At 37.1% G+C, this 17,024-nt stretch overlaps 2 protein-coding genes across 10 annotated transcripts; one reads left to right on the forward strand and one right to left on the reverse strand.

Moving 5' to 3' along the window:
* Nucleotides 1-715: 715 nt before the first annotated feature.
* On the forward strand, nucleotides 716-11,561 carry LOC135581193 (putative pentatricopeptide repeat-containing protein At1g74580). Of its 8 annotated transcripts, none has more exons than XM_065130434.1 (10): nucleotides 716-910; nucleotides 1,643-1,966; nucleotides 3,240-3,311; nucleotides 3,691-3,854; nucleotides 5,724-5,798; nucleotides 6,828-9,539; nucleotides 10,211-10,260; nucleotides 10,569-10,654; nucleotides 10,817-11,132; nucleotides 11,208-11,561. In XM_065130434.1, exon 6 carries the CDS (start codon nucleotides 7,032-7,034, stop codon nucleotides 9,342-9,344), a length of 2,313 nt encoding a protein of 770 aa, XP_064986506.1. In that variant the 5' UTR covers nucleotides 716-910; nucleotides 1,643-1,966; nucleotides 3,240-3,311; nucleotides 3,691-3,854; nucleotides 5,724-5,798; nucleotides 6,828-7,031; the 3' UTR covers nucleotides 9,345-9,539; nucleotides 10,211-10,260; nucleotides 10,569-10,654; nucleotides 10,817-11,132; nucleotides 11,208-11,561. The 8 variants fall into 8 exon arrangements, with proteins under 8 accessions (XP_064986506.1, XP_064986502.1, XP_064986500.1 ...); XM_065130430.1 differs by lacking the exon at nucleotides 10,211-10,260 and having other exon boundaries at nucleotides 10,817-10,928; nucleotides 11,018-11,132; XM_065130428.1 differs by lacking the exon at nucleotides 10,211-10,260.
* Nucleotides 11,562-13,158: 1,597 nt separating this feature from the next.
* On the reverse strand, nucleotides 13,159-16,748 carry LOC103969576 (large ribosomal subunit protein eL34). Of its 2 annotated transcripts, XM_009383150.3 has the most exons (5): nucleotides 16,593-16,748; nucleotides 16,338-16,417; nucleotides 13,953-14,062; nucleotides 13,755-13,853; nucleotides 13,159-13,490 (listed from the first exon to the last, which is right to left on the reverse strand). In XM_009383150.3, the coding sequence occupies exons 1-4, from the start codon at nucleotides 16,669-16,671 to the stop codon at nucleotides 13,760-13,762; spliced, it is 363 nt and encodes a 120-aa protein (XP_009381425.1). In that variant the 5' UTR covers nucleotides 16,672-16,748; the 3' UTR covers nucleotides 13,159-13,490; nucleotides 13,755-13,759. The 2 variants fall into 2 exon arrangements, with proteins under 2 accessions (XP_009381425.1, XP_009381424.1); XM_009383149.3 differs by lacking the exon at nucleotides 13,159-13,490 and having other exon boundaries at nucleotides 13,572-13,853; nucleotides 16,593-16,747.
* Nucleotides 16,749-17,024: the final 276 nt, after the last annotated feature.

Raw genomic sequence — 17,024 nt, forward strand, 5'->3', positions numbered from 1 at the left:
ATCTCTTTAACTTAAGCATCAGAGGGGTCGAGTTGGAATGCCCCCGATGAAGACCTATTGTGTAAGATCCTTAGTATCATCCGAAGACACAATTAGGAGGCAACTCAATAGCAAAGATGACTTAGCTCTCCAACCTGACTCCACCATACGAGGGTTGGATCACCCCTGACAAACCACCTCCCCTCATAAGATTATCGTGCTAACCCTCCATGTCAGCAAGGAGGAGTCATTACGAAGGACTTACACTTTCCATAGTAAACTAATCAGATCGACTCATCAATAATTTTTGTCAATTAATAAATCATAAAAAATAAGAATTGATAAAAAAAATTAATTATAAATTATTCTTATAATTAATTAATCTATATATTTTCAAGAGTTATATTTGAATTTTTATATTTATAAAGTAAAATTTTAAAATTTTAAAAGATAATTTTATATGATTAAAAATTAATTGAGAGAAAATTTATTAGAACAAAGGATCAAATATTTTACTTTTATAATTATAAAAATCTCAATATAATTTTTAAAAATATAGAAATTAAAGTATAAAAATAACTAATTATAAGGGTAATATGTGATTAATCCCAACAAGATATGTGAACCTTCGAAAAATAATCAAAAAGTAAAAAAACAAAACAGCAAACCAACTTTCATAATCTTTTATAAGATTTCACATGATCAGCTCCTATTTGACCCGTAAGACGATCCGAAAGCTGCCGCTCCCAGGTCGGCCCTAAGAGCCTTTTTGGTCTCCTTCTTTTTGTCTTTGTCTAATTGGATGATTAAAAAGAGGAAAAGAAATGATAACAAAGGTGGAAGAATTAGATGGGAGAAAGGAAAAAGGAGGGGATTGGTGGACGAAGGGCAGAGAAAGGTGGAAGAAGTAGAAGACACGGTAGCGTGATGGGTAGGGATACTTTTATGTTTAATTGATGTTTTATATTATGAATTACGAATAGTTATTTTGTTTTTGATGTTCGACGACAGAGTGTTTCAAAATTTTTTATACGGTTCGTATTTTTTATAGCGTGATTTTATGGATAATTATTTTGGTTGATTGTCTTAGTTCTTAGTTAATTTGTATGATTTTAATCCTTTATATTAATTGCTTAAATATTGATGATGTTAAAAAATCTTTTGTTCATTTTAAAAGATCAATTTGAGTCCCAAAACATTCCGCTCATAAGCGCGGAATGTCGATTTTTTTTCCTCTTTCGTTTTTTGTTATTTTGACTTCTTTGTTATAGTTTAGCTCGCTCTTGTAATAATTCTGGATGCTGGCGGACATAAACGCGACGATTTGGTGCCTTCCCATTCATATTGTGTCTTTCTCGATGAAGAATTCCTTTGTTAGCATGATTTGTTTTCATGATTCGTTTCTTGATTTGGCCTTCTGTTTCTGATCCAAAACATCAGGAATTGGGGAAATAATTTCCCTTGTGAAAATCTGGATTCGTGCGGAAAACAACGCTGCGATTTTGTGCAATTTTCGCGGCATTTGAGGGTTTCCAAATTTTGTCTCAGCATTCGAATCGCGCGTGATTTACTTTGTTTTTGTTGCCTCTTTCTCGACCAAGAATTCCTTTGATATCAATCATTGATTGGATATGTTCTCAAGTTGCTTGTCAAAACACATTAGGTTTGCAGGAGCATTCGAGGAGTATCTGGTAGCGAAGACGCCGGAAGGAGATGGGCGATCATTTGGTGTTGCATACGGATCGGCTAATGACAAGGAAGACAAGGCACGGGAGGGTTCGTCGCCTTCTGCTGGCCTGCCCATGGCTGTCAACCAACCTTTCCTACTACTTCGGCTGTCAGCTCTGCTGATGAGAAAGCAGGGGAGGAAGACAAGGAGGTTGGTGAAGAAGAGCCTCTAATTCAGATGGTTGAATGCCAAATATGGCAAGGCAATGATCACGTAAAAACTAAGAGTTCCCCTTGCACTTGCAGTGGCAGCTTGAAGGTCTGTAAGTTTTTTGACCAACTTAGCCTCATCGTCTTCAATTCTTCGCTGAATTCTGAATTAGTAGTAAAAATGCATATTTCATGCCAGTTATTATATACCTTGTCCACCGATCTTCCACACCAATATTGTGCAAAGGAAATCAGTTGACCTTCATGTTCCTCTAAGCTTTGCTCCTTTGTTAGGATGCCTGATGTGTTAAAAATTTTCACCATGTTCTCTTCTATATGGCTATACGCTTATTTGCAGTAAATGGATATGAAAACCATGTATATTAATCTAGTCGAACAGGAATTAATTTCTTGTATATTGTCATATTTCTTATCTGTTAGGTATTTGTCATGACTTAGCTTTTATTGGGTTTTGAAATATGCATGCAAATCAGTTTTAAGTGCTATGTCTATATGCAAAGGTATAGTAAACGAGAATATATGTTTCTTTTTGTGGATATTCTTCTTGTGATTTCTACGAGTGACTTGTAGATTATTTGTAGAAAACATTATTTTTCTAAAAAAATGCAAAACCATTTGATTTGTTGAATACAGGTTCTTCTTCTGAATGAGCCCATTATGCTCTTCCTTCATATTATACTATTAGCGACACCAATGTTTTTCTATTGTTTTTTGAAGCACAAGGCTTTGATTTGTCTTGCGTCTTATTCTGCTCTGCGGCAGTGTTGTGTAGTTTCTTTAGTTTGAGAGTCTCTAAACATAATACTAAAGAACTAGCAGAATAGAATTGTAGATATATTATTATCCCAATATGAATGTAGCATTTGTATTAGAGAGCATGGGAAAGGAGGTGCAGAGAGGACCACTAGATTAAGATTCTAGCAATTGAGTGGCCTTAGAGAGACGAGAAGCTGTTGATGGCTTGCTCTCAATTGATTTCTGCCCACTTGAATTTCAGAGAGATTGCATATAGTATATTTTATTTTTATATTGCTTTTCACCAGAAGAGCTTAAACTTTTTGAAACATGTTAATAAAGTCTGGATATCCAGGGGTTGATGATGGAATAGAAAAGCCCGATCATTTCTTTTGGATACTTGTTCTTAAACTTTAGTTTTTCTACATCGGATTTGTTCTACTAATATCTTACATCTTTCTGAAAGCAACTGATGCAAACATCAGTAGGACTGGCTTGATTAGCTACTGTTGAATTTTGCTCTTTATTATAAGTTTCTTTCTTGGACGTAGTATAATGTCTTCTTAAGCTTTTTGTTGCTTTGTTTATGCCTAAATTATTCACATTTTGTCCTTTGCAATGTGTAGTATGATCGTAGGGCATGTGTGCAACATTGGTGCAGCAAGAAGTGTGATATAACCTGTGAGATCTGCCATGAGGTGAGTTGCAGTCATGCTTATTCTCTCAATATTCTCCCTCCATAATTGTGGTATTTGTGTCCCTTGTGTGAAGATAAATTTATAGTTTATTTCTTCTTAAACAAGCTTAAAATGTTCATTAAACATAGTTATAACTTGTTTATCTTCTAGTAATCTTCAGATTTTTATTATAATTCGTGCATGCATATGAGAATGATTTATTGTCATATGCTGTGATAAAAATGGTAGCCCTTCTTATGATTTTCATCAATATAAACCTGGGTACACTGCACTACCAAGAGGCTATGGTAATGATATTTTAATTAATGAGAAGTATGTTCCTTTTATTATTGTAGATCTACTATCCTTGACCTGAATTGTCATTAATCTATGATCTCAGAAGACAGCAATGTCAGATGGATGATTAGAGGTTTTCTTATGAATTTTGATGACTCTGAGAGACTGGCATTGGCAGCAGTACAGAGTCACTGAATTGAAGCTGTATATGGCGATTATCCTACAAATGCTAGTGGTGCCGTTTCTTTCTGCTCTGCCGCTCTAATGGTAAGCCCCTGATATGCATTAGACTTACGAATTGATGGTTCTTTTCATAATGAAACCCTTAAAATCTACGACTTCTCACTAAATTTTGTTGTTTTTATGCCTTGAGGTTCTGGCTTTTTCTTGTATCCATCTGTCAGTTATTCTGTAAATGGTAACTCTAGTTATTGCTTAGGTAAAAAACAGATTTTTTGTCAAACTTTATAGAATACCTTGCTTTCATGTGGCAAAGAAGATGACACAAGAAGAATTCTTTTGGAACAATAAAGCCTTTTTTGTCTCCTGATCTTTTGATTTGGCTTGTTTTATCAAGTGAAGTTACAAACTATTTTTGTGCGTTCTTTTTTCAGTAGTATCTTCTCCTTGGCCATATAGATGCATTTTATTTAAGTTTCAGTTAAAATTTGTTGTAACCATCGTACTGGCATGACAAGGATCTCATAATGCATTGTTATGTTTTAAATAGGGAAAAAAAAGATAATGCTATTTCAACCTATTCTTACATATCTATATTAGTGTTTGAAATTATAAAAGTGTACGAATGACACCTATCTCCATTTTTTTAAAATAAAAAATATCGTAATCCTCAACTGATTTTTAAAGTTAGTGGCATGCTTTTGCTTTTGGAATGGATTACACGTAGAGCACTTCTAAAGAGGCCACTACCGCTATCATTAAAATTACATTCTATAGTGGAAAGTGGGATCTGAAGTTGAACTTTAGATTTTGGTCAGATACTACATGTCATGCCACCAGTTTTGTTATCTTGTTTAATCCATTACCTGTTAAAGTTATATTACATTATTATTTGCCTCTACAGTAGCTATCTTCATTCTGTTGGCTTGTGCAGATTTTTTTTTACAACTCCTTTTAACTTGTTAGTTCTTATTGAAAAATCACTTAACTTGAATTGTTTAAGTCACGACGCACTTTATGTGTTCATAAAGGATTAGTTTAGTCGTAATCTCGTTCAGGTCCCCGAGGACTTATAAAAGAGAAAATTGATTAGTTTCGAATACGAATGCGAACAAATCTCGACATCTCACAAAGAGGATAGTTTTACAAATAATTTAGGAAAACTTAGTGTGCAAGAGAGAAAAGAGATAATAGAGAAAACAAAAACTTTAGAAGACAAACGAGTCGCAAATATGCAAACGACTACTTACTAGGTGTTGAGTGCATTAGTAAGCTTTCGTAAGCTTAACATCCGAATTTATGAATTCAATTAACATCCAATGCGTCCGACACCTTGTGAGTAGTTATTGTGGACTTGAAACTATTCATTTGTCTTTTAAAGTCCCTTTTTTTTCTTTTTTTTTACACACTAAGTATTTGTTGAATTGCTTGTAAAGCTATTCTCTCTGAGAGATGTCAAGATTTGTTCATTGCTCATTTTCAGAACTAATTAATTTATTTTTTTTTATTTCTTTTGAAACCTAATTGAGATCGCAACTAGGTTGATCTTTTGCGTATAGATAATGCAAGGGTATCTCACGACTTAGGTAATTTCAACTAAGTCCGAGATATTGGAGATATTTATTGATTCTTTTACAGGTCCTTATATACTTGCGGACGGATAACGTAAGGGTGCCAATGCAATTGTTAGATCGATTGGCTTGCATTGAAATTATCGATGTTTCATGTTTATTTAGGAATGTTACATTTTCTTTATTTTCCTCTCCTAAAATTTTTCAGGTAATAATTCATTTGTTCTCGAGGGATTCATTTACCACTACTCATGCTAATGGGGATTATGATAATGCTTCCACATACTTTTGTGAAAATTCAAACCCATACTTTTTCTTTAAGCTCTATCTTGTTCTAGACACAATAACCTTTAGCTGATTTATTTTGCAAAATTTTCTTTCTCAGGCTCCTGGATTTCTGTTGTTATGTAACATCATGGGTTGGGCCATAAGTGTTCTGCGACGCCTAGAGCGAACGCAGGTCAGCAACCCCTTTAAAATTATAAGTTTCAGGCACATATTTATAAACATATGGGATTTAATTTTCTGCTGTATTAAATGTTACGAGACTGCAGTGGAGAAATTAAGTAAACCATACTGGTGGAAATAGAGAGACCTAATTCCTCGTAGGTAGTTTTGATTGAAAGGGCGGACAATTCTTTGGTTGATTCCTAATATTAAAAAAATGGTGTCATATGTATTTGGATGTAGAATTTATCTTTCAGTACCATGCAAGAAAACGAACATGAATGTTCTTAAACATCGGTGAGGATAGATCCATCAATACCTGAAAAAATACATCAAATTCTCTAGAAAAGCCTCATGTTTTCCTTCATTTTTTTTCCGTCCATCAAATCTTTTTTCCTTCATTTTTCAATCCATCCTCCAATTTGGATCGGTTTAACCTAATATAAGATTTGAATCAGTTCAAACTAAGTAATGCTATTACAATAATAACAAGTTCTAACTAAATAATAATTAATAAAAATAGTATTATAAATTTATTTATATTAATATAAAATAATTATATAAACTATATCTTAAAAATAAAATATAAAATATTTTTAAAATAAACTTATACTAGTGATTGTTGCATAAAATGTAATATAATAATAATTTTTTATATTAAATAAAAAATAAAAAAATCATTAAATACACTAATATATATTAAATATTAGTTATCTTCTCTCATATATTTATTATCTTCGAGCGATTGAAAAAAAAAAAACCATTTAGTCTTTTTTTTCTCTAAGAATTAAATTAACTCCAAATTAAATGAAATTATTTTAAATCGTCATTTGACTATTCGAATATTTAGATCATGTAAAAACTTGTACAATTTGAAAATATGATTGGTAGGGTATACAAAATCTCATTTCACCAATTGAAACTCTTTGGAATATACCTCTTTAGATAAATAATTAGACAAATCCATCCGGCAATATTTCCTCTTTAGATAAATCTCATTATTTGCTCTTTCTAAGCAAGTCTTGCTCTTGCTTGCTTGAAGGCCGGAGAGACCTACGGACGGCGCTCGTACCCTCTCAACGTCTTCGCGTCCAAGTCAAATCGTGTTGTTTGCGCGAGAGCAAACTTGAGAGACACGCTATATAATAGTTCGCCTCGATCCGTTTCTTCAACCTGACCTGTTTGGCATCGTCGTCGTCGGAGGTGAAGAATCCCCGCAGATGCTATGTAATTTTGTTGCAGTGTGATGGGCCGCACTTTGCTGCCCAAACATGTAGCCGCCGTGATCAAGCACCAAAAGGACCCACTTCGGGCTCTCGAGATGTTCAATTCGGCGGCGAGTGACGATGGCTTCAAGCACACCCTCTTCACCTACAAGTGCATGGCGGACAAGCTCGGATCCCATGGAGAGTTCAAGGCCATGGAGGATGTAATCTCAGAGATGAGAATGAACCTCGACAACTCCTCGCTCGAAGGGGTATATGTGGGCGCCATGAGGAGCTACGGGCGACGAGGGAAGGTCCAGGCCGCGGTGGATACGTTCGAGAGGATGGATTTCTATGGATGTGAGCCGACTGTTATATCTTACAATGCTATCATGAACGTTTTGGTCGAGTTCGGGCACTACGATCAAGCGCATAAAGTGTACCTCAGAATGCTCCACAAAGGAATTGTTCCCGACATTTACACCTTCACGATCAGGATCAAGTCGTTCTGTCGAACTCGACGACCGCACGCAGCCCTGAGGCTTCTGAGGAATCTGCCGCAGAGAGGGTGCGACGCCAATGCGGTTTCGTATTGCACCATCATCGGTGGTCTCTACGAGGAGGACTGTCGATGTGAGGCCTACAATCTGTTTGAAGAAATGCTAAGTAGAAAACTATGCCCTGATATAGTTACATTTAACAAGCTTATAGATGTCCTCTGTCATAAAGGGAATGTTCTAGAAAGCTACAAGCTTGTTGCCAAGGTTATGAAGAGGGGCATTTCTCTAAACCTGTTCACTTACAATATACTAATCCAAGGTCTGTGTAAGGATAGTAAGTTGTCTGAGGCTGTTTCGTTGTTAGAGGAAATGGGTGAGGGTCTGACTCCGGATGTGATCACCTATAACACACTTATCTCTGGTTTATGCAAAAGTTCCAATGTTGTCGAAGCTGAACAATATCTGCATAAGATGGCAAATCGAGGTTGCCTGCCGGATGATTTTACATATAATACAATCATTGATGGATATTGCAAAATGGGTCGCATGCAAGATGCTTGTAAACTTCTAAAAGATGCACTTTTCAAGGGGTTTGTGCCAGACCGCGTGACTTATTGCTCTCTAATCAATGGGCTCTGCGAGGAAGGTGACATCAACAGGGCATTCGAGGTGTTTGATGAAGCTCAGGGTAAGCGGCTAAAACCTGACATTATTATCTACAATTCACTAATAAAGGGGCTGTCTCGGCAAGGCCTTATACTGCAGGCTTTGGAAGTCATGGCTGAGATGTTCGAAAATGGTTGTAGCCCTGATATTTGGACATATAACATCATCATAAACGGATTATGCAAGATGGGAAATGTTTCTGATGCAACTGTTGTTCTGAATGATGCTATAGCCAAACGATACCTTCCTGATGTTTTTACCTTCAATACATTGATCGATGGCTATTGCAAGCGACTGAAGGTGGATAAAGCTTTGGAAATAGTTGACAGGATGTGGACTCATGGTATTATGCCAGATGCTATCACGTACAATTCCATACTGAATGGCCTCTGCAAAGCTGGAAAAACATCTGATGTCATTGAAACTTTTACAGAGATGGTTAAGAAAGGATGTCATCCAAACATTATCACGTACAACATACTCATAGAAAATCTGTGCAATGCCAATAGAGTAAAAGAAGCTTCTGATTTGCTTATGAAGATGACAAATGAAGGATTGGCTCCAGATACCATTAGTTTTAACACATTGATACATGGATTCTGCAGGAACAGTGATCTTGATGGAGCCTATGATCTGTTCAGAAAATTGAAACAAGATAAGTTCTTTCCAACAATTGATACATATAACATTATGATCTGTGCATTTTCTGAGAAGCTGAACATTCATATGGCTGAGCAGATTTATAATGAGATGATCGACAAAGGCTGCTTGCCTGACACATACACTTACAGTGTCCTAGTCAATGGATTTTGTAGGACTGGAAATACTGACCGTGCTTATGAATTTCTGATAGTCATGATCAACAAAGGTTTCATTCCAACAATGGGAACATTTGGACGGGTGATAAACTGCCTTTCTGTAACCCACAGAGTTCATGAAGCTGTTGGCCTCATTCACATAATGGTGAGGAGTGGTGTTGTCCCAGAAGTAGTGCATACCATACTCAGTGTTGATAAAAGGGAAATAGCAGCACCTAAGATTCTTGTGGAGGAGTTGATGAAAAAAGGTCATATAACTTATTATGCTTATGAACTGCTTTATGATGCAATAAGAGATAAAAAGTTACTGAGAAAGCAACGCCAAATGAAATTTCGTGAGGATATTGTACTTAATCAAGCTCTTAATTAGGACATCTCAAAGAGCTAATTTAAGTGGGAGCTTGCTGTCTTGAAGATGAAAATATCCAATATTCTAAGGCCTGTCAAAAAAGACACCAATCAGTTCACAACCATACTTCAACTATGGCAATACCATCAAAAGAATCGAGAAGCCAGTGCAAATTATATAATACTAATGCTACTCGGTTAGCAGCTGATCAATCTGGTATTCTCAAAATGTTATTTTCTCCAAAGAATATGTAGTTCTCTTTCCTTATAACTGGCTTCTAGCTCTGGTTCTTCCGATAGTAGTGCCTGCTTATTCTTTCTTTTGTTTGTTCGTGGTATGACTTTTGTTATTATTATGCACAATTGCCAAGTAACTGTTTGAGGACAGTGAAATGTCATTATAGCTTCAACTTGACTAGAGATATAACGACAATGAAACCCAATTTTCTGAATCCAGGGACTGCTAAAAAATATGGTTGATATCAAGAAATATTTATCCATCTGATTGATGACCTTAGATATCTTCTATCACTTGCCATGATACTGTACAGACAACAAGTTGTCTCCCTCTTTTTGGAAGAAAAGGATGATATTTTATGTTAAGAGGGTGAGTTTGGCACTAGATTTAGGTTGTTCCATTGTTGCATTGGCCAGAACCATGTGCACATAATCACCCTGCTTTAGTTTTTCCAGGTTGGAGTTCTAAACTCTACATGTTTCCCTGCCTGCTTAAATTTCACATTGACAATTGGGCTTGCCAAATATTCTGGAATTGATGAGTACCAATACATGTCCAAGCTTAGTGTTTGATATTGTACATTTTTATATTTGCCATCATTTTTTTTCCCTTGTCAATCATTCCACTTAAATGAGCTTTTTTCTATACAGTTGATGCTTCAGAGATTTATCATCTGGATCCCACACTAATCCTGGTGGATGTTAGTCTTAACCCCTAATAGTCATATATGGATTTGTCGCTTCATCCTCTGCCAAGCTTGGAACAATTAACCCAGGCAGAAATTGTGCCAACAATCTTTAAGTAGACTTTTCTGTGCAAATTTGATCTCCACCCTGCCTTCTGGTCTCCAAGCCTCTTCCTGATGTGTTAGCTTATGATTGTTTTCTGCAGTTATAATCTTAGTTTTATAACATACAATAACTTTTAGTTGATTTGACTATATTCAGATTGTTGAATAAAAATATATTGTTGGTTTTTTACTTAAGCTAATTTCTTCATTATCTGTAGATTATTTGTGGACAATTGAGAGGGAGCACCAAAACTTTTTGATCCAAATATCTCAGGCTCATGGATTGTTCTACTGTGATTCTCAGGTTTTATTTCTGTTTGTCTTAGCGGGAAACCTCTGGCTGTTTGTAATTCATGCTCATGGATCATCATTATGTTTGGTTTATTCTTGCATATCATTAATTCTTCTGCCATAAGAACCTAAAACTGGATATTGTTTTCCTTTTTTGGTTGATTGATCATGTCAGTAAATCGAAGTGCTTGCTTCTCGAAACACTTAAACTGACAGCAGTGATGGTGATGGTATGACAGCAATTCCAGAATAATAATGGAAGAAATTGTGGTTATAAATGCTTGGCAGCTAAGTTTTTCTATAATTCAACGTGTTCTATTCATATGATATGTGAAGTTTTCAATGGCTCACTGATTTGGCTGTGATTATGCTGCAGATCATACGCAATAGGTACTGCAGTATGGGGATTGTTAAGGGTCTTTGAGAGAGATGATTCTTCAACTAGAGATCAATACGAGTGCTTAATATGCTACACAAAGATTCCCATCCAAGTATGTTTTTCTTACATACCGAACTATTGCAACATAACTGAACAGGGAGGTATATCATCGATGATATGATTACAGGATGTACTGTGATCCATTTCAAGTCAGTTTCATAAAGTTCGACTTCCTTCTTTGGATGCTGGTCATGATGGTTGGACTGATCAGGAAGCCGACCAAAAGTAGAACTAAATTCTACTGGTTTTGGTACTCTTCTTTGGATGCTGGCCACAATGGTTCGACTGATCGGGGAGCTGACCAAAAGTAGAACTAAATTCGACTTGCTTCGGTACTAAACTCTCTCTTTTGTCACATGTATTAGATACAGATTTCTGATGTAGTTTGTCTCTGTTTTTTACAATGTGTTAAGTTATCCGATCAGAAAAGTACAAACAATTCACCAGTCAATTATTTATATTCCTTTGATGAAGTTGTTCATCTGCAAATTCTTCTCCTGAATGTTTGTATTGCCAACATAAGTTACTTTAGCTTATGTTGGCAAATTCTTCTCATGAAGGCATTACTTTAGCTTCCAGCTGAAACAAAGCTACTTGCAGAATATCAAATGACTACTTGCAGAATTGTGCAGTGATAGATCCTTCAACTTGGTCTAGTATCAAATGACTACTTCCTAAAATTACGTCTGATTTTAATATCGACAAAGATAGTGCCTAATTGAGAGTGTCTATCTTATCTAGCAAGTTGAATATTTTATTCGAAAGAGAATCATCTCTAGGCCTTTAACTACACTATGAAGGATGATGTCGAGGATTCAACTATATTATAGATATTTTATTAATATTATAATAAGTCATAATGTAATTCAATGAGGCTGCACAAAATTAGGACACGACGATGAACCGTTGATCATTGAGGATATGTAAGGATACTATGATGGTTTCATCAATGGTGATGGTCACTGGTAGCTACGTTGATCATTGAGCCTCAATTTAACTGACAATCATAGTGATGGTGGACAACTGGCCCACATAATGCTAGTAGGAAGGGCCGGAGAAGGACCCTCCTCCTCCTCCCCTTAGCCTAGCCCCATGACCTCACCGCCCCCTCCTTCATTGCATCCTCCTCCTTCTTCTACGGTGCACCCGAGTCCCGTCTTCCCAGGCCCTCCTTCACCTCCCTCTCCAACGTCTCCAACTTTGGCATCCTCTTCGGTGGGAAGACCCCCTTCTAGGACTTGGCGGAGCACGGCGCTGACATCCCTTGATGGGTTCGCTTCGTGCAGGAGGAGGAGCGAAACGACTCCGACGAGGACCTAGGGTCATCCGGGAATGAGGCATTCGAGGAGAAGTTGACAACGTTGCTAAACATTGTAGTAGCATGCATAGTGGTTGATGTGGAGAAGCAATTACGGAGGTGCTATAGATGATCAAGGAGGCGTGGGCGAAGGTGATGGTCTTGTCCAACAATAGCGACTACTTGCCGGAGAGGTGGTCAAACATGGTGCAGAGCTTGCTAAGGGAGCATGGATCGAAGGGCGATGGCCGCTCGGAATCTACGTTAATGCTGACATAAATGCAAAAGGGGAGGGGTCGGGTTTGGGATCCGCTCGACAAGTCAACAACGAGGCAGTAACCATCTTCGTTGTAAACGCCGTGGCAGTCACACCATCTGCATTGACGCCGACACAATTGTCGAGCGACAACTACGTTGACGTCGACATAAATGCAGAACAACGCGGGACGAGCAACGATAAGGTCGATAGTGTGCTTCTCGTGTAGGCGAGTTACATCGCAGTGAAAGTAAATCTTATCATCACCGAAAGCAACCAAGCAACTGTGTCGGTGTCGATGCCAACGATGTAACCATCCACCATCGAACAATAAAATTATCTTTTTATATTTTATATTTTTATTGATGAAACTAACGCTATAAAAATAAATGAACCTAGATATTTTATTTTTGTAACTATAAGAATATCAATATAATTTTTTAAAATATAAAATTTGAGACGTTAAAAATAATTAACTACATGTAAAAACCAATAGTCTGGGACATCTTTAATAGGCTAAAGAGCTCACGCCACATTGCAAGAGAATATACCATCATCGAAATCATGTCACAACGTCCTGATAAAGTAATAAACAGCATGTATATCAGAGTTAACTTTTATCGCTGAGAAACAATAACCTCGTAGGACACCCGAGTATCCGTATGAATCAATTTGGAAGGAGCTTAAGCTCTCAAAATTGTTCTAAACGGAAGCCTATGCACACACTCGGTTCTACTCAATCCAAATGTTCTCCGGAAGCCTATGCAGATAAAAATAATGGACTCGATCCACCGCTGCCTTCCTCATACAACAGAAACAGTTGATAGTTGCATCAGGAAGTTGCAGCCACAATCACCCTGAAAAATCGAAGTAGTTACTTAGCAAACAATATAACTGACAAAGAATACATGTAGGAAAAGATAGTTGAGCACAACAAATAATCAAAGACTAATGGGGATTCAATGTCCCAGAAATTTTGTGCTACAACAATCAGTCCACCATAGGAATACAAGATCAGCCTCTAAATATTAGCAGTTATATTGCCAAGCCCTCATCATATACTCATGTCAAAATTTTCAACTGGGTAATAAAAAGCTCATAGCATTTATGATCCTCTCAACCTTGTCTAGCTCTTTGAGGCTTGCTTTTCTTTAGCCTTCTGGATCTTCAAAACTTTCTTAACAATCTTCTGCTCTTCAACCAGAAAAGCTCGAATAATTCTACAAAACCAGCAAAAGTAAACTAAGATACAGGCAACATCAAACCGGGTGACAAATAAAACCAGGAAAAAAGAAAAGTTGAAAGAATCTGCTGTTAACCTTTCTCTAACAGCACTTCCAGATAAAACTCCACCATAAGCACGATTCACAGTCCGCCGGTTTCTGGACAACCTGGATCTCTTGTACTGAGCAGGTCTTAGATGAGGTATCTGAAAATACAAAACAAAAATCAAATCAAAAAAGAAAAATTATAACATTTTTTGTCAAATTAACACCAGTCTAACAGATTGAAATTGCGAACCATTTTACAGCAAATTCACAACATTATGTGCATTATCACCAATATAAAGCATAGTTCATCAGGATAGCATAAGCAGTCGATATAATTTAAAAAGGGAATAGCTATCACACAAGTATCAGCAATCAACCTATGTCATCTGAAGACCGTATGCAGGCTTAGGTCACTGTTGGATTACTGATAAGTGACAAACTTTATGATGTTCATCGTTGATGAGCAACTTCTCAACCTCCAAACAGTTAATTATTAGAAGCATAAAACGAGACACCATAAAGGACGAAAGCCACATCACCTATCCCTTCACGTCTTCCTAATCCCTAGTATACCTTCACCCTTTATCTTTCTTATTTATACATTGTGCACACAGCACATTAAGGTCCCATACACGTTGTAGTCATTTGCCACCAAGAGCAGGACACAAATGCATACAAATACATAGGGAGATCCAGACCACGATCCTTAAAGGAGACTTGGATGCTTTAGCTGCCAAGCTGAGCATCAACCCTTCGTCCTGTATCAGCCTAAAGCAAGCACACCACCAATATTTATTAGACATTTCTAAGGTAAGTATGATTTTAATTAATCTCCTCAATCAGACACTCAGATCATGCAAAAATTTGAATATCCCATCTTTATGACATGTTAGCAAGGTTGTTACTATTAAGTTAAACAGCAGGTAGACAAAACCAAATGAAGGCTTCGACAAAAGCACATCATCCAAATAAAGGAATGCATAGGTTAGCAAGAATCACTAAAATACAATGACTCACCATCTCTGATTCTACAAAACAGTGATTTAAAAAGTGCTAGGCGCCAAGGTTTCAAAATGCCCGAGACGCTCTGAAATATTAAAATATATAAATATATATAATATAATTAAAAAAATATAATTATTTAAATAAAAAATGATATTAAATTAAAAATATACTGTTAACAATATATTACATATATTATTACTTAAGTTAGAGGGAGAGAAAAAATATTCTCTGAAATATTAAAATATAAAAAATATATAATATAATTATTTTAAATAAAAATATGATATTAAATAAAAAATATATATATACTGTTAACAGTATATTACATAAAGTTAGATGGGGAAGAAAAAAATATTAATAGTAACAGAGGGAGATAACGCGGCAACAAAGGATTAGTTTAAGATTGTTGCAACAACGCTATGAAATGACAACAAGAGAAGCTATGGACAGTAGTAGTGACAGAGGCAAAAGCCGAGGGCAATGACGAAAGTTGCGGACAACAACGGTGAAGGCTACAGACAGCAACAACGACCGAAGCTCTAGAGGGACTCTGTCGGTGGTAAAGGAACCTGCAGTCCTCTCCCTCAACAGTGGAAAGAAGCGATAGCAGAAGGAAGCTACGGGGCCATCGGACTCGTCCGTTGACAACAGAGGAAGGCTAAGTGCACTGTTTCTGAGGTGAAGGCAGCAGCAAAGAGCGTCGGTGACGAAGGCAGAAGCAATGCTAGGGTTCCTCAGGGTCGCGGGGGCGTGAAGCGTGGCTTTTAAGGTAAGAAACTACGAATCGAACCAGCCTTAAACTGGTTCGGTTCGCGTAATTGAATCAGGCGCTCGCCGAAAGCTCCTCATTGAAGGGCGAAAGCTCCTCATTGAAGCACGCCGCCTGGTGCACACATGAAGTGCTCAGGCCTTGCCTCGCTTCGCCCGAACGCCTATTTACATCACTGCTATAAAATTTGTTGTCTACAAATTCACTTTAGCTGTATTATGTGTGATTCGTTTCTGAAAAGATAGACAACTCATCAACACAACATCCATTGTTTTAATTATACACTCAAAATGACTGAACTCATCAACATAAAATATTTTCCTTGAGCAAGATGATTATGCACTGACATAAGGCTCAAGTATAATCATGTAAAAGTAGATCAGTGCAGAAGAGAACAAATGACATAAACCATATACTGAAGACACCCAGCAAGAGCTTATGGATCAGATGAATGAATGGGTTCCAAAAAAAAAAATCACATTAGATCTGCATCCATCTTACACCATTTTAAACAATCGTAAATCTATCAACAAGCAAAATGAAGCGGCAACCATATAAGAAACGTCTGATGCTATTACAACAAACAAGTGCGGTAACAGTCAAACAGCCAACTTCCAAGTGATAAATCTTAATGAAATTTTAGAAAAGGGAAAGCATACTCCTTGGATTCTCTTGCCAGTGACAGGGCATTTCGGCCCACTCGCCCTTTTGTTCGTGTACTGATACACAAGCCTCCCACCTGCGGTTTCAAGATTAACACCATTAACAAAAGTAATGCAGTAAAATACGTCGAAGCACAAAACGTACACGCCAATCAGATTGCAAAAGATAAAGCAATAAAAAATCACATCGATCGACAACAGATCCGGCGTCCACTGGAACAGACGAAAGGAATGGCGAGATGTGATATTTACCTGGGGTCTTGACAACCCTCGTCTGATTCGATTTGGTGGCATAGCTGTGCCTCTTACGATACGTTAATCTTTGCACCATTTCGCCCCTCTCTCCCTCTCCGCCTCTTCCGTCTACGAGACCAACGACAGGAGTAAACCCGATCGATGGATCTGGCCTTTTAAGGAGCCGCCCGAGAAGAACGCCAAAATAAGACGACCTAGATCGAACGGATCATATTAAATCTGATCTGACGGCCTCCGTTACTTCTATAGAAGAAAGAAGTTCGGGTCTAAACCCGGTTCGCTTCGGGTTTGCTCCAGCCCGAACCGGTCCGAGTTAATTAACACCACTCAATGTTGTTACGGTAATCGAGGTCTTAACAATGTTGTTACGTGAATTTTGGTGCGTTGATGACTATATTTTTAATAATATAGTCATGCAAATCTCATTTA

This window comes from Musa acuminata, chromosome BXJ2-10, assembly GCF_036884655.1.
Source record: "Musa acuminata AAA Group cultivar baxijiao chromosome BXJ2-10, Cavendish_Baxijiao_AAA, whole genome shotgun sequence".
Taxonomy (NCBI): Eukaryota; Viridiplantae; Streptophyta; class Magnoliopsida; order Zingiberales; family Musaceae; genus Musa; species Musa acuminata.

What these genes read in the sequence shown, in the direction of transcription:
- LOC103969576 (XM_009383150.3), bottom strand. Translation starts at nt 16,671, where the DNA reads ATGGTGCAAAGATTAACGTATCGTAAGAGGCACAGCTATGCCACCAAA. An exon ending in GAGGGTTGTCAAGACCCCAG is followed by an intron (nt 16,418 to 16,592) that starts GTAAATATCACA and finishes TTGAAACCGCAG; the next exon opens with GTGGGAGGCTTGTGTATCAG. An exon ending in CTGGCAAGAGAATCCAAGGA is followed by an intron (nt 14,063 to 16,337) that starts GTATGCTTTCCC and finishes TTGTATTTTCAG; the next exon opens with ATACCTCATCTAAGACCTGC.
- LOC135581193 (XM_065130434.1), top strand. Translation starts at nt 7,032, where the DNA reads ATGGGCCGCACTTTGCTGCCCAAACATGTAGCCGCCGTGATCAAGCAC.